Consider the following 15,921-nt stretch of genomic DNA (forward strand, 5'->3'; position numbering starts at 1 on the left):
AGAAATTATGAATAATGCAGGGAGACGGATGTATCTATCCGCGATGGCTGTGAATACGAAAATCAGAGACATTGTTCAGCTGCAGGCGTAATCCGTGACTGATATTTCATATGATGTAATTGAAATCCAATGATATAAATATACGTACACGTTGAGAAGTCCGAAATATGTCAAATGCATTAAATTTAGATTTAGATTTCTATGTCATTTAGATTATATAACGGAATAATGCGCTGTGAATGAAACATTTGCAATGAATACTTTATAATAGAAAATTCGAAAAATATGGATATTTTTATTAACTGAACACACATCGAATACACGAAATTGTTGATATACTTTTGTTTCTTTCAGATCAATTTTTGTTTCGTGTATAAACATAATACAATAAAGTTTAATTATAAAGTTTAATTTTCAGTTTCCAAAACAAAAACGCGAATACTACTTTTGTATATGTATTGATCAATTACGCGTGTATGTGTACGTGCAGCGAGTTAGGAAAGTAAAACTTTCGAACGGATTTGCGAAACTAATTACGTTTATAAATATCATGTCTCTTCAGTTCCGTTCTATCTATTATCAGTGTAACATTGACGATCTTGACCATCCGAAACGATCCATCCCTTGAGTCAACGATTACTTTGGCTAAGGATAGATTGAAACCGCTAATTAAGCCCATTTTTTGTCACGATCAGACGCGACGGTGTGTTATGAATCAAACATCCGTGGCGACGACGGTGTCCACGTTCTGGAATTCATTCGACGATGCGCGCTCGCTTGCTCCCTTCGTTTAACGACTGACCGCCGCCACCGGTAATGGCCGGCGAGCGCGCGCAGAATTAAATTTTACTACGCAAAAAGGGAGGGAGGGGGGTGGAAGAACCGACGACGGGCAGCAGCGATCGTTCGATACGCGTTGCGCATATATATGCATGTATATCGTAGCGAGCGAGTGAGCGAATCCGTCGAACAAAACGCTCAAATAGCATTTTCACTGTTTAATTAAGAGTTTCAGCTGATAATTCACGGAAAGCGACGATGCACGTTCGATGAAAATAAACCGCGTTTACAGGGGCGCGCTCGCCGCCGCGTACGGGGACGTGATGATTATCGTATCGATTATTTATGGATGTAAAGAGCTGTAATTCGCCGACTCCCCAACCGAATATGAGCAGGCCGGCCACATTTTCATCAGCGTTGATCGCTAATTATCATGTGCCTCGTTAAGTCATTACTTAAACTCATTTGCCGGGATAAATTTTAATTCGCGGAGGAAGCTAATCCATTTAAATAACTCCTAAATTGTCCCTTACAATTTGTTCGTGTGAGAGTTGTTTTTTTTTTTCATAGTTTTTTTGATATAAAATGTAATAAAAAATATGTATGTTTTTGATCGGATTTGAAAAAAAAAAACACGTAAATATGACTCGCGAAACATCGATTAGCAAGACACGTCTACAAAAGCTGATTGCAAAAATCATTTTTTTACACACGGATTTGAAGGGATAACGGGTGAAAGGAAACACACTGCGGCACGGGATTTTCGTTTATATCGTTATGCATATAGTATGGAGAGATTAACAAGAGTTTTAATGGGAATAGCGTGTAACTATTTCTCAGTATTATATATTTCCATCATATGTGTCATCCGGAATTCTATACATTTAGTGCGCTTTAGCTACACGAGATCCAATTTATCAAATTCAGTGGTCTCATTCCTGCCACATATATTATTCTTGGTTTGGACATCTGCGCTAGCAAGCAAATCGCGCTCCTTATATTCAAATACTACAATCTTTGACAGATATAATATAACTTATCTGATAGAAAAGATTTTAATTATAAGTCACATCAATAACATATATTCAACAGATTCAGTAGCCGTACCACGACTTTTTTGGCATATATCGAATTAATCAAATTTAATTGATAAGATTCCAGTACCGAATCGACCTTATGCATCTTATTTAGATCCCTGATTGGCGTAGAATATCTTCTCTCGATTAAATTTGAAAAATGCAGAAGAAAAAGGAGAGAAGCGGAACAGGAAGAATTATTATGACTGTAGAAAATTGTACAAAGGAAAGAATGAAAAGTTTGTATAAAGAACACCGTAATTCGGCCAGAATAGAATACTTGAAATCCATCAACGTACGGATGAATAATTTACGCGTTAATATTTTTCAGCGAGACTTCGTCCATGACGGTTTAATCGGCGAAATTAGAAATAAAAAAAAAAAAGAGATACATACCACCAGCCCAGTGTGTACGCGCACCAACCCAATCGCGGTTTATTCCTCGGCCGGGTGATTTGCAAGTGCGCCGGTGACCACTTGCCGACGTCCCCTTGTTTTTCATTTTCGGTCGCCGCGGTATGTGTACGCGCGCAACTGCCCGCGCGCGTGAAATTCCATCAATTTTTAGCCTATCGCAATTTTCCGCCCCGGCAGGCGGTTTACATAAATCCTCTTGCAGTCGACGCATTCGGCGCAGCGCGACGCGGCGCGGGGGTGAACGCCGAGGAAGCGGCGCATCGGGACGGCGGCGACCGGGAGGTCGCCTACTACGGCGAGGTAGGAAAAAAAGTGTCTCGCGTCCGATACCTCCGCAATTTTCTCCGTAACGTCATGAATATTCCCCGCGATTTAACAGGGCGTTAAACAAACCTCGACGCGCGTGCTCGTAAATTAATAACAAACTGTGCGCCCACCGACCGGACACCCCGGGCGTCGCACCCTCGGACAGCCCGACCGTCGCTGCGGCCAGTGACAACCCCTCTCGTTATGTGCAAACTCGGAATCAAATAGCTAGCGAAACGCTGCATATCTCTTCCACGCGCGCCGCTACCTATCCAATAAACACCTAGTCGCGTCGTGAATCACAGATTTCTCGACGATTATCGAAAATCTCATAATCTCGTTGATTTTCCCGAATGGAGTGTACTCCTTTCACTTCTCAATTTCACACGAAATGAGATCCAATCTTTGTTCAACGGCGCATATCAAGAACGGATATCAAAGGAGAACTTGTGCCCCCATGTTTTCCTACAATACTTTTGCGAAACGTAATGCATTGGTGAAGTTACACAAACAAGTCAGTCCAATAACGTGACATTTATCTTTCACCATATGTTCCTATAGTTCACCTCTTTCCTCAGAATTTCTTTTAAACATGAAGCATGGACAACAATGCGCTTCGCATTTAAGATACATCAAAGCGATACGGCTGACAAAGGGGGCATCGCGAAATGGAACTGAGTAGTAGTGCTGGAAATAAAGCGAGCGCGCGGACAGGTTAAACAGGAATTTCGAGCTCTTTCTTTGTGCGACAAACGCCGCGAGTGCAAACACTACTGATTTATAGGTCAATCGAACGCAAAGATAAATACAGACAAAGAAAGTCAGTACACGCGTGGAAAATAAAGTCAGGAAGAGAATGGACTGATTAATCGCCATGACCGAGCTGAAAAATCCACGAGTACTCTCTTAATCGTTACAGCCTCTCCCTTCGCTTCCTCGCGCCCTTATCCGCAGATTTCTCGATTTTCATTCACTTATAATATCATATAACTATATACGCACATTATAAATATATTCAATGGCAAATAAAACTATTATTTATTTATTATTTTCCATTTTTTTTTTTGTTTGAACTACTATTCATGTTTGGTAAATTTCTATAGAGAAAAATTGTTTTTATTTCTTCTTAAACAAGGATTTTATAACTTAAGGAATTTTATTGTCAATGCTATTATATAATTATATTTATCATACAATTAATACAATATTTTGATTAAATTAAAATTTTAATTATTTAATCGTGTTAAATATTTAATTATTTATCTATATATATTAAAAAAATATTTTAGAATTGAATTAGGTCTCTCAATTAGCCTGTATGTGGATATAAAACGAATTGACAGGTTTTAATTTTTAATTTAAAAAATATTTTTATATTTATGAAAACCTGTTTCTTTACACAATCGTAGCATTATCATAAATTACGGTTTTTCATTTTATCGCTTAAATATTGTTTTTCCAATATAAAAGCGCTATTATAAATTTTACGTGAATACTTCGCAAGTAATGGCAGTTAATTCATGCGTTGGCATGAATACGCGCAATTGTGTTAATTTATGTAAATAACTTATCTTTTATGAGAAATACGCGAAACAGGTTATCACTTTATTATATCCATTCGATTCGCGCTCTTGCCATACACACTTTTTATCCGGAATTCATTTCTGGGGGTAGTAAATACAAACAAACACAGGTTGTAATAAAAAAAATTCCCGGAGGTGTTAATGCAGCGTAATGTTTATTCAACGGCGTGAGGCTGCGTTCCAAAACGCGCGAGCACGTAACTTGAAATAACGATTGGTCGTCAGCGTAATATCGGCGCCTCGTTACCTTTAGTTACCGCAGTGCCGCGAGACATGTGACCCGGTAACGTGATAATTACACGAGAGACGAGAAATAGGAAGTCGAGCCGATAGCCGGACGCGGACCCGCTTTATAGTGGGATTCAAGCGGACTCCAGACACGACGAAAGCGGGCATCTCGCATGCATCAAGCCTCCAAAGTTGTTGGCGCTATCGCGTGAGGCTCATTTGCATTGCACCCCGGCCCGTATCTATCATCTGAAATTAACACTGTCAGCCACGCTTTCCCAGATCGAGCCGCTTTCGTGCACACATGTGGAGGCCACGATTAAGTCGCCACCGCCGTTGATGTACACATCTGCCCGCTTTAAGTATGTACAAAGTACCGTAAGCACGCTCGCGTGAAAGGAGGAGGAGGGAGCGAAGGCAAGCGTGCTTCTTTATTGCCGTTGTAATTAAGATTAACAAAGTAGTTTGGATATTAGATCGATAATATCGCCGTGCCGCTTGATACCGTATTATGCCGCGTATCTGATCTTAGAGGACCTCATTGCACTGAGATTGCTTAACTGAGCTAACGGCGCGGATCATGTCGTGTCGCGCTACGAATGAGTCTTTTTCGAGATTATAAATATTAATGCGACCAGCTTTCTCTCTCTTCAGATAATTCCATATGTAAGTCCCTGTAGAAACGTGATCTTAACCGTAGATCATAAGGAGTGGCTCGTAAATGGTTTTGCGATCTTGAATCATTCATTGTAAGCAATTTTTTTAGTTCATTTGATTACGCGAACAGTAGTCAGAATACTCTTGGAATTATACTTGCATGTATTTTAGTGTTAATATCAACATGTGATAGCATAATGTTGAAGCAAAAATGAATAGAAGACATTAATTATGTATGATCTATTCGCTTGCATATGCATTAATAAATGTAATATTTAGTTAAAAAATATTGTCGAGCACTCATAATGTATGTATTTTTAAAATTATTCTAATGTATTATCCTTCTGGAGAGAAACCTGATAATGAAATGAATGTTTCTATTATTATCTTCTTTTACAATAATCTGCATGTAACATATAAATGAAGTATCGGTTTTTCGTAGAATGAAATGGCGCGACTGGAATTTCCCGCGAGAACCACAAATGCTTAAGCTTAAATAATCGAGGTTGACGCGTACATGCAACGCGTCGTGGAAAATAACGTTTTCTCGCGTATTTTCGCGCGCAATCGTAAACTTGCGAGCTTTTCGGTCTCGAAGACGGGTTCCTTTCTCTCTTACACACACATTTACTCTCTCTCTCTCTCTCTCTCTCCGTCTCTTTCTTGCTGTCTTGCCTTCACGTCTCGATTTTCCAATCCTTCATGAAATGAACCCGTAACGAGTGACGCTGTCACTGCTTTACCCGCCCGGTATTAACATGGGGCACGTACCTCGCGGGGATTTGATTCCGCGAAGGTAATAACCTCGGCAAAGCACGTTTGCCCGCGAAAGCTCACGACTTACTTCTCGCACCTTCATATAAGACCCGAGATACGTCCATGTGACGCGGTACACGTGGCCACGTACGTATAAGTATCCAGCTACGCTCTGTCAACTCGGAGCGACGATCGTAAACCAAGTTAACGTCACTAGGCCGGCGCTCTAAGTGAATGAAAGGGTGTTAGCGTCTCAAAAGCCAAACTGACACCGTCGTAAACTCTCCGTATTCCTTTTTGTATTAATCCGCGAGACACCGGTTAGCCATTGCTCTGCTCGTGTCTGCAACGATTAACAATTTACATTTAACATTGTTTACAATTATATTTAAACGTTGGCTATGGTATTAACTTTGTTTAATACTTGAGCGCTTTTATTAATCGCGATATAGTCTGCTTATTTCTGAAAGAATAATAAGTATCGATATTTTTATGCACAATAAAATTAAAATTGTGTCATGGGAAATTTTATTATTTATATATCCACAAGCGTAAGTTTGCACCATTCCTATTGGCGTACTGTTCAGAAATCGATATACTTTTCCAACCTCGTAATCGCGCCAGACAATTCCCACTGCGAGATATTTGTTCAGGAAATTGGTGCCAGCTTTTTTGCCACTTTCCGTAGTCTCCATTAAAGGTCCTACTACGTCCACGAAAATTGGTCCAAGTAATTTCTACGGAAAAATCCCGAGCGGATGTTTATACCAATGAAAAGACCGTCAACGCGATTTCCATTTAGAATCGAATGCGACAAAGCGGTTTACCTTAATCACCGTGAAGTCATTTTAATCATTTCATTAATACTCCTTTAGTCTTTTTACTCAATATATTTAAGATCTAATGTGATTTTTTAGTTTTTTTCAAATTATTACAAACAAGAAACGAGAAATCGAACTCTTATCAATATAATTTTTAATTTTAATTATTGAAATATTACGCAGGATCTTTGCTACAAAAACGTCGTTCTTAAGATACAAATATATTCTGTATATGAATCAACTTGTATTGAATATTGCGTAATGCTAGTTCTGTTGAATGTGAGAGTAAACGTTTTGTTAATCAAATGCATCGGCATATGAATGGGACGAAATGCGAATTCAGAAAATTAAGAACAACACGGCATTAACGCCGGATAAGTAAATATCGTTGAACAGATAACGCTTCATACGTTATAACTAAAGTTTCAGCAGCGGGTATTCCCATCCAATTATGGCGCCGTGGAATCTCAGTAATTGTATTTGCTTTAACGAACGAAATTCCGTGTAATGCGGCGCTGCAAATTGTTCAACTGCGACATTAAATTACGCCATAAAGCCTATAATCCGGCGCAGTAAAACGCGCTGCAGCTGTGTTTCATACGAATGACTTTCGACAATAACTCATTTTGGTTTTCCAAAAATTTTGTGCATTTTAATTGTCAAAATGATCTTCGACGAACGCACGAATTTAACGACAGCGAAGTGTCTGTCTGTTAAACCAAACCAACCATGCTGACTGCAAACAATACATAGTATGGTCTCGCTGAAGTTCTCACGTTAACTTTTCATGCGATTAGCGTGTTATAGATATTATCGGCACTTGATTCTGATCGTCGAATATAATGAGAGGAATTAGGAGACTTCAACGCATGATTGTTATTCTGTTTTCTCACTCACTCATCATTAAGTAAACGTAACGAATTAAACGAGTGTTATTTCATGAGATCTTAGTTAATTCTTTATAATTAGAATACTAAAATATTCTTAAATGATAGGTTTTTATAAAATAAAATATATTAATAATCGTTGCATTAATCAAAACAGATAGTATACTTTCTATTTAGTTTTATTGCTTGATATGTTGCTTTTTTTAAATTTCTGCATTTCTTCAGTGGATACAACGAGGAAAAATTCTCGTAAATATCGCAGGCGGGAAAATCTGCCTGTCCTCCCCTCCGAATCTTTAAGAAGCTTTCGGGACTCTCGAGGGATTCTGCCTCGCGATCGTTTTATCGGATATCGAGACTCGAGATTTCAACCAAAGTACACAGCCCGTTAGGAAGCTCGTGTACTCAACGCAAACCGATCTTCCCGATCGCAGTTCGATACTAGTAAACTTCATGTCTGAAACGCGCGCCGTTTATCTAGCCGACATGACGAAGATAAAGTTTGGCTTCTGAGGCTCGCTCGCGGCACCATGCATTTAATAGAGTATCGTGTCGAATCGCTCCGCCGAGATCCTTTTATCCCGATTTGTCCCAGTCGAGTATTCCGTTTTAGCGGATGTGAGTACTATATATATATAAGACATAGAGCGTACCTAATACCGTACGCTGATCGAAGTATCCTGAAGATCTATAGGTACATCGCGTTCGGAGAAACTCAGTTTCGTAGCAGAAGACGCTGTGTGCTCGTAGATTGGAACCTAAGCTCGTAATCGTATCAATTTTACGGATATTTGCTCGTATCCGACTCCGAAATCGCGAAGCGGAAACGACAGGTATTTATGGTTCCAAATACTCCGGTTTTCAACAAAACTAGACGAAGGTCAGATCAAAAAGATGACGAATCGAAATATTTTTCAATTTACGAGACTTTGAGAGAGGAAATTGCTTTGTGAAAAAGAGCAATTTAAAAAAAAAATACATCTACTATGTATAAGATTTGACGAAGATTTTTACGAAAGGATAAACGTAAAAAAAAGTTCACAGGGCTACGATAAAGTAGTCCAATAACTTGAGTACAATTTGCCAAAGCTTGCGAAATGTTATCATGTTATATATACGCGAATATCAGTATCAAATTTCTACGAAGCGTTAATCTAATTAATTTATATCTGTAGCGTATTAAAAAAAAAGATTACATTTTTTATTGTTAGAAAATGTATAATTGCAACGATTCCATAGATGCTCTCGTAAGTTTAATGTCTTGTCGGGATGGAGATAATGGTTGAGCCTAGACCAGGCAATCGATCTCCGTCAGTCTGTCTGCCGTACCGTCGCTCAAGAGCCTACTCCAAACCGTTTTGCCAAATATATAAAGGCACTGCGGGCTTCTCTCTTTCGAGATCGATGGAAGCAAAACATTCTTCAATGTGAGTACTTTTGCTCTTGCGAATTCCAATCGACATTCTAGAATCTACCCCAATGTATCAATGAAAGACTTTACGAATGTAAAAATTTTTTAGTATGAATCATGAATAGTATGAAAAATATTAAGTGTCTCTATTTCACGTATTAGTGGTGATAAAAGACAAAATTTTCTGAAGCTTTACAACTCTGGGTAGATTTCAGCTGCGTTTACAATTCGTCTGCATTCTTCTTTTCTTGCGTCATTTAAGAATCGTTGTAAGACTCTTAGTTCTACGGAGTTTTCAATACATTTGAGACTCAGAGAATTGCGCATCTTATCGTTATTAATCTCCGACACAAACGAGAGAGCTTACCGTCGTTGGGATCCTCCCCTTCCCCTGATGAATCGCACCGGCCGATTTACACGATTCTGCACTTTGACTGCAACTTTGCTCGTTGGCGGAAACCGACTGCGCTGCACCGGCATACTTACGAAAGCGCGAAGAAGCGTGCGTGACCCTTGAATCCGTTCTCGTTGCGATGCACTTTATCGGTAGTCCACCATTATCATCCATCGTAATCAGTGCCACGTTTCTTCTCGAAGCTTTCTACGTATCTTAAGAAGCGCTGTCGAGAAGAAGGACGATAAAACATAATTTTCTCGCCCATACGTGAGCCCTGAGATGGATCTTCGGTGACACGAGACTCAGCTTCCATATTCGCCAGGGTGCTATCTACGAAAGAATAATTTTTAAATTTGTTCCTAACACTCCCTGACTTATCGTATATATATATTTTTTAATTAGATTAAATATTTTCTGTTTCAGGTAAGTCTACTTTGGCGATGAACGCAGTTGACGCCTTTATCATCTCTAACTTCAATTTGAGTAAGTGATGATAATATTTTTTTAAGATATATATTATTTCGTAAAGAAATGAAAGTTATCCTTTAATCTTAGTTTGTGAAATGTTTGTTTTATGATAGTATAATATTGCTTTGTATCGCGATTGTTAAGGACGAGCGAATCGCTAACCCAAGATCGGGCACGTCAAACGTCTTATGCCAATATCTCGGTATTAAAAAGAAACAATGTCGAGTGGTCCCTTTGCTAGGATTTTGCGATCGACGTTGTTCCTTCTTTGTCAGACGGAAGTATGGATATTTGCTCTCGCGCGCCAAGACGAGAGAGAGAGAGAGAGGAAATGGAATAAAGTTCTTAGATTCCAAGCCAAAACTTTCCGTGCCCCTCGATGCAGTGCAGGATACATACTCGCACGATATTAAGACGCGCATAAAGACGCGCGAGCGTTCCCTGCACTCGCTGCTGCCAGTTACAGAGAAGAAACTATTAATCCGTTCGCGTCGTCGGGGTATCAACGCGGCGCCGGCTGTTTCTAAGCGGAAGTAATCCTGTAGGGTATTACCGTCGATGATATCGTCGTCGTCGTTGTCGTCGCCGTCGTCACTGTCGTTGTCGAGCCTGTTGTTGCTTTTTCGGGGCCGTTTATTTTAGTGATACTTACATTAAATGATCGCTCAATACGAAAATTGGAGGGACATTACATAAATAGAATATCATAACTTTGGGAAGCTTGATATTGTATATAAAATATTTAATCGAGATGTCAAAATCAATCGAAATATGTTGAACAGAATGATCCGTGACAAGAAGATATTTATGTTTGAAAGGGGATTGTAACGACATCAGAAATATTACGAACATTTATTTCAGTAACGATAGATCCGCAATCGAATGTGCCACAGCTATCCCACAGATTGATAGATTGACAAACAGGCTACTTTTTCTCATATTAATATTACGGATATTACATAAATGGTTTTATTGATTACTCTATTATATTATAAGTTATAATTTTCAAGAGTTTTATAAGGTTAATTAATTTCAATATTGAAAGGACAATTTAAAAAATATTATCTGGTAAATAAATTTAAATAATTCTATTTTTCTTAACAATATTTATCATTCATATGTGCAGCCAGTTCAAGAGAGAATTTTATCAAGCCTTATCACTTAAAAAAGTGGCGATATCGGTTATTCTGCACGTGTCGGTGACGTGTTGATATATGCGGAGAAAATAAAATAAAATTTTGCACAATCTTTAAGACTCTGTCAACAGATTTCAAAATTAAATAAAAAATATAAAATATTAGTCTAAAATTTTGTAAAAAGACTAGTGTTATAGAATAAATTTTAACAACTTTTTAACATTGAATTATTTATTGACAATGTGTTATTGATGATCGTGGATAAATCAGTGCAGATCATTAGAGAATATAGGGGAATTAATTATCGAGATATTATGCGAATGTGAAAATTGTATACATATGCGATTTCATATCGAATAACTATCACACGTAATTTTCTTGGATTTAATAACATATTTAGCACATCAGGATTATATACTCGTACAACTGCGATAAAATAATATCATTATCATCAGTTTAACGATAATAATCTATTTATCGTTATTAATTATGGAATACAAATGATGTTACAACGACGAAAATCTTTATTTGACGAACTTTCGATTACTTTTTGTGAAAATTTATATTTGAATAGTATTCATATAAAAAATAGTATTTAATTTGATTTAAAATTTTCAACAACTTCTTTTTTCTAAAAAAATTACCGAAAAATTTATTTTAGTGTGAGATCCAGAAAAATCCATAAAACTAAACGTGCAAAGCTTAAAAATTTATAAACTAAATTCTATGTACATTTCTCTACAGCTTTTTGTTAAATTTTTTATTCCAGTTTATTACTTTAAAAGGTAAGGAAATAGATACTGATTTGAGAAAATACGAAAATGAATTTTGCCTAGCGGACATTCGAAATTCGGCGGTGGAATCCACCGCTGATCCTCTAAATTATTAAGTGCAGGTGGAAGCCCCCAATATGCATGTATATACATCAGTCTGGGCTATCTGTCTCAAGCAGCCACTCCGCCTCTTTCTCTTTTCTCGAAGGCGGCAGCAACACACAGCAGCGAGACGGTGTCGGCGGCATCTCTCGAGGAAGAGCATTGTTTTATTCCGGCCGCGTAGCAGACGCTCCTCATCCACTCTCCCCGCCCTTTCCGACTGCCACTCTCGACAATTTAGCTCCATCTCTGCCCCTTTGCCGTCTCCCCCGCGCGTCGGTTTTCCACTCGTTCCCTCCTGCACCTTCTGATAACGCCGCGGCTTAATGACTCGTGGCTGCCTCAATATTGCATTGTCCGAACGTATTCCCAAAACGTATCGCCGAAACGGCGTTTCCGATAGCGATTCTTGTCCGTATCGCTCCAGTATCGCCCGGTACCCTTTCAATGTGCGTCAGCCAAATATTTCGACCAGCCTCGAGTTCAATATGTGGAAAGGCTCACGAGCGTACAGGCGGCTTATTGCCAGTTATTTTCGGCCCACGGGGAAAAACCGGAAAATTGACCGCACGAAATATCGCGCAGAATGAGTGAGGGGGAAGGGGGAGCAGGGAAGCCGGTTAGCGAGCAAGCGAGAGAACAAGGAACAACTGACCGTGTTGACACTATTAATCGTGGCCACAGATGGGATCCATCATTGCAGTGGCGACGAGAGCTTCTTTCCGATTTTTCCGGAAAATAAAAAGAAAAAAAGAGAAAAACTGCCGAGCTCATCATCGCCCGTCCCACCGATCTGCTCCGTTCGAGTCTGCTCAACCGGGCCCTTTCCCGCTCTCTACATCACCATCAGCGCCACGTGTTCACCTGGGAATAACCGTTTTACCGGGCGTATCCGAGCGGAACTCGCGTTGTACACGCGTCGTGGCTAGCTGCTATTGAAAAAAGAGGCGAAAAAAAAAGAAAATAGCGATAAACCGCTTTCGGCGCTTGCGGATTGAAATGTCGTGTATATGCCGGTTGCCTCGCTGGCTGCCGACAGGCAGCACCGCCCAGTATCGACGCTAACGCGAATTAGCGTACCGCGTAAGTCTCCTGCGCTTTTTTTTTTTTTTTTTTTTTGTTACAGAGACGCCTGTCGGAAGAAGGGAATTTATCGTGCGCGCGAAATGAAACGGTGTGTCGCTGCGTGCGGAATTGGAAGCGGTTCGACAAAAATGGTTAAAGTGGTTGCGCGACGATCGGATGCAAATCTACAAACAATGTACGCTTTGACGGCAAATTGACTGTCGATTCTGGAAAATCCCGGGGATTATTGACGAACGGTCAACCCGTAATCATTTTCTGATTTCTCTTCTACCATTTGTGTTCTCTACTCTTGTATATATTACGTGCGTTAATTTTTTAAAGAGATAGAAACGCTAATAACAAATTAAAAATACGATTAGTACTATATGATTAGATATTTCTCGATAGAACGTTGATAATTGTTACGCATATTGCTCGAAATAGCTTTTATTATACAAACGCGTGAACTTTTTTTTTTATATATACTAAAAATGGGGTTTAAACGCACAACACGTCGAAAATAGTCTGGCGAAATAATTTGTCGATAGTCCGTTATTTTTCCGCGCTGCGAGAAAGCGTGTAAAGCTCGCCATGACATCCCAAAAACGGAGGTAAAGCTGACGTTTTGCAGCGAGGGAATGAAAACATCGGGCATTTGTTTTGCCCGAGCTGTGCACACGCCGTAAATCCTATCCCTGCGAAGACTCGCGCACTTCCACGCGCGGCACGAATAACAGGTACGATTGCATCAACCGGGCCGACCCTCTTGCAAATTAAGCACGACCGAGAAACGAGACGCTAGGAAAGCTGGTCGTGTGCCCGTTAGCAAAAATATACAGAGTAAGCAAGTCGCGACATCGTATTCATTACTTTGATGTACGTGTATTTTGACCGTCTCGAAACTACGAATAGCAAAAATCCGAATTTGAAGACGCGTTTTGTAATCATCGTCGTTATTTTTCTCCTCGACGAATTTCGTCTGCGCCGAAGAGAAAAAAAGCGATGAAAATTTATAGATTGTCCAATTTCTCGCGTACTCTTACAGTACTTTTGTTACATACAAATGTAATTCTTTAAATTTATTTTACATTTGTTTTAAAAATGTAATATGCTTTCGTTAGACACGACGACTACGCGAATTTCTGGTTTCTCACAGGCTTTTATATTATTAAATCGATACTTCTCGTTGAAAAGTCAGGCTCCTACTATGGATTCGTTGCAACGGTCGTGTATACGTACACTCGTATTTTATTCGCAGAAATATAAATGCGATCCAGCGACGGCTGGTGCAAGTATTCAAAGTGCCGTACGTGCGAGTGCAGTTGGGGAAAGCAAAACGTGATCGAGTGGGCTGTCTGAGCGAATGACGATGACGTCGGCTTCGTGTCGACGATTCTCCACGATCCCTCGAATAACTACTACCGGGGTCTGTACACGCAGTAAGTTCCGATAATGTCGCTGGGATCTCTCTCTCTCTCCCTCTCTCTCTGTCTCTCTCTCACTCTCGGCGAGCGTTGAGAGTCTCAATAAGACCCGAGCGTAACCCTCCGGAAATTGGCTCGGAATAATAAATATCGCTCGACGTGCGGTCGTTGACGTTCCTTGCGACAATAACGCGTTCTCGAACGTTATTGTCGAGGAGAATGTAATTAGCAGTTCTTCGTTCAAATAACGGGGACTTGTTTTTTCGTAATACCGTGCGGGATCGAGCGGGAAACCGAAGGTAACCGAGAAGGAGAACAAATGGATCGCAATCGCGCGCTTAGGACATCGGTATTAAACATCCTTGTCTAACGTTTCTGTTATAATTAATCTTCTAATTAGAGGGGAGTGGCCCGCGGAAATTGGCAACAGCAGCGGAATCGAGAAAGCCCCCGCGGTAGCCCGGGGATTCGCCTGATAAACCTTTCCTTCCACGGCCACGTATAGAGGGGTTTGCCCTGCGAGAGCCTCATTAATTATTATAGCCGGAAATTCTGCTTGCAGATTCGCCCCGCTTGAGCAAACTTTATGCAATCATAATGCACAAACTTGTAATATTTTCATAAGCCGCAGTGACCAGTCGGTTGGCCATTTCGTCTGTAATCCCGCGAAGATTCACGCAACGTCACGTGTAACGTATGGCGATTGCTATTTTAATCTATTGCCTTTTCATTTCCCTTAGAGAGAGCATATTTGATTAAAACAAGAATAATGGAGAAGTCCTATCTATTTCCAATGTTTAAGAAGGAAATCAAGCATTAACTTCAAATATCTTAAATTTTAGATGTCTTTTGGAAATTTTTACATTAAAGATAAAAATCTGAGGAATAATGAACAGAGACTATTTTTATAGTATAAAATGTTATATTTCTCGATAACTCGCACTTGTCAATCGTATCTTTGTGTTATATGGTGCATTTGCACATTGTGCATGTCTATTGCACATTGACTAGATGTTGCAGTGATGCCGAGATATCGCAATGCGTATGTGCGCTCAGCATTAACGTAATAATACGAGCTATTCAAATTGCCTTCTAATTACGATGATTTCTCTGAACTGTAATCTACGTGCCAACCTTAACCACGTGTGTATCATTCGCAGTGTGTCGTTAATATTATTTTCTTTCGTCTGACATAAGTAATCGTCCTGTCCTGTTACTGATTACGACATCTTTTTGCTTCCCTTGTTCTTTCATTATCGAGAAAACCCTAGTTAAGTAAGAAGATGCACGAGCTCGACTTTCTGTAACTCTATATCTTTTTGCATACCTAGGTATCTAGAACAACTGAGAATATTTTACGATATATTTTATCTTGTATTTATCGTTGTTTTCTCTCGTTTTAACTTATTTTGTTTATATACATGTGGAGTTTTTTGAAATTTTATTCTGGCAATTTTTTACCCATGCATTATAAAACTAATTAAAATGAAAAAAAGTTTATTAAAATTGCGTGAAATTTTACGTGATAATCATTTTGCTTTTTGAACAATACTTGAAAATATAAATTATTGTAGCTACATTTTAGGAAAGTAATAATTGATATCCGATAATCGCGTGCAAAAATCTTTAATGGG

At 39.4% G+C, this 15,921-nt stretch overlaps 1 protein-coding gene across 4 annotated transcripts in view; it reads left to right on the top strand.

Annotated features, from left to right (window-relative positions):
* LOC105829567 (sterile alpha motif domain-containing protein 5-like) overlaps positions 1-15,921 on the top strand; it is a 219,147-nt gene that overhangs the window by 131,578 nt on the left and 71,648 nt on the right. For 2 of the 4 annotated variants that reach the window (XR_004963876.1, XM_012668538.3), the window contains one exon: positions 9,743-15,782. The exons of 1 other annotated variant lie outside the window; for it this stretch is intronic. Coding sequence is in view for 1 of the 3 variants with exons in the window: in XM_012668538.3 (XP_012523992.2) it covers positions 9,743-9,763 (21 nt within the window). In the remaining 2 variants the exon portion in view is untranslated. Of the gene's footprint in view, positions 1-9,742; positions 15,783-15,921 lie in introns of those variants that run through there. One more of the 4 variants, XR_004963875.1, reaches the window with a different exon arrangement.

The sequence above is a fragment of the Monomorium pharaonis genome, chromosome 6, assembly GCF_013373865.1.
Source record: "Monomorium pharaonis isolate MP-MQ-018 chromosome 6, ASM1337386v2, whole genome shotgun sequence".
In the NCBI taxonomy this organism is placed as follows: domain Eukaryota; kingdom Metazoa; phylum Arthropoda; class Insecta; order Hymenoptera; family Formicidae; genus Monomorium; species Monomorium pharaonis.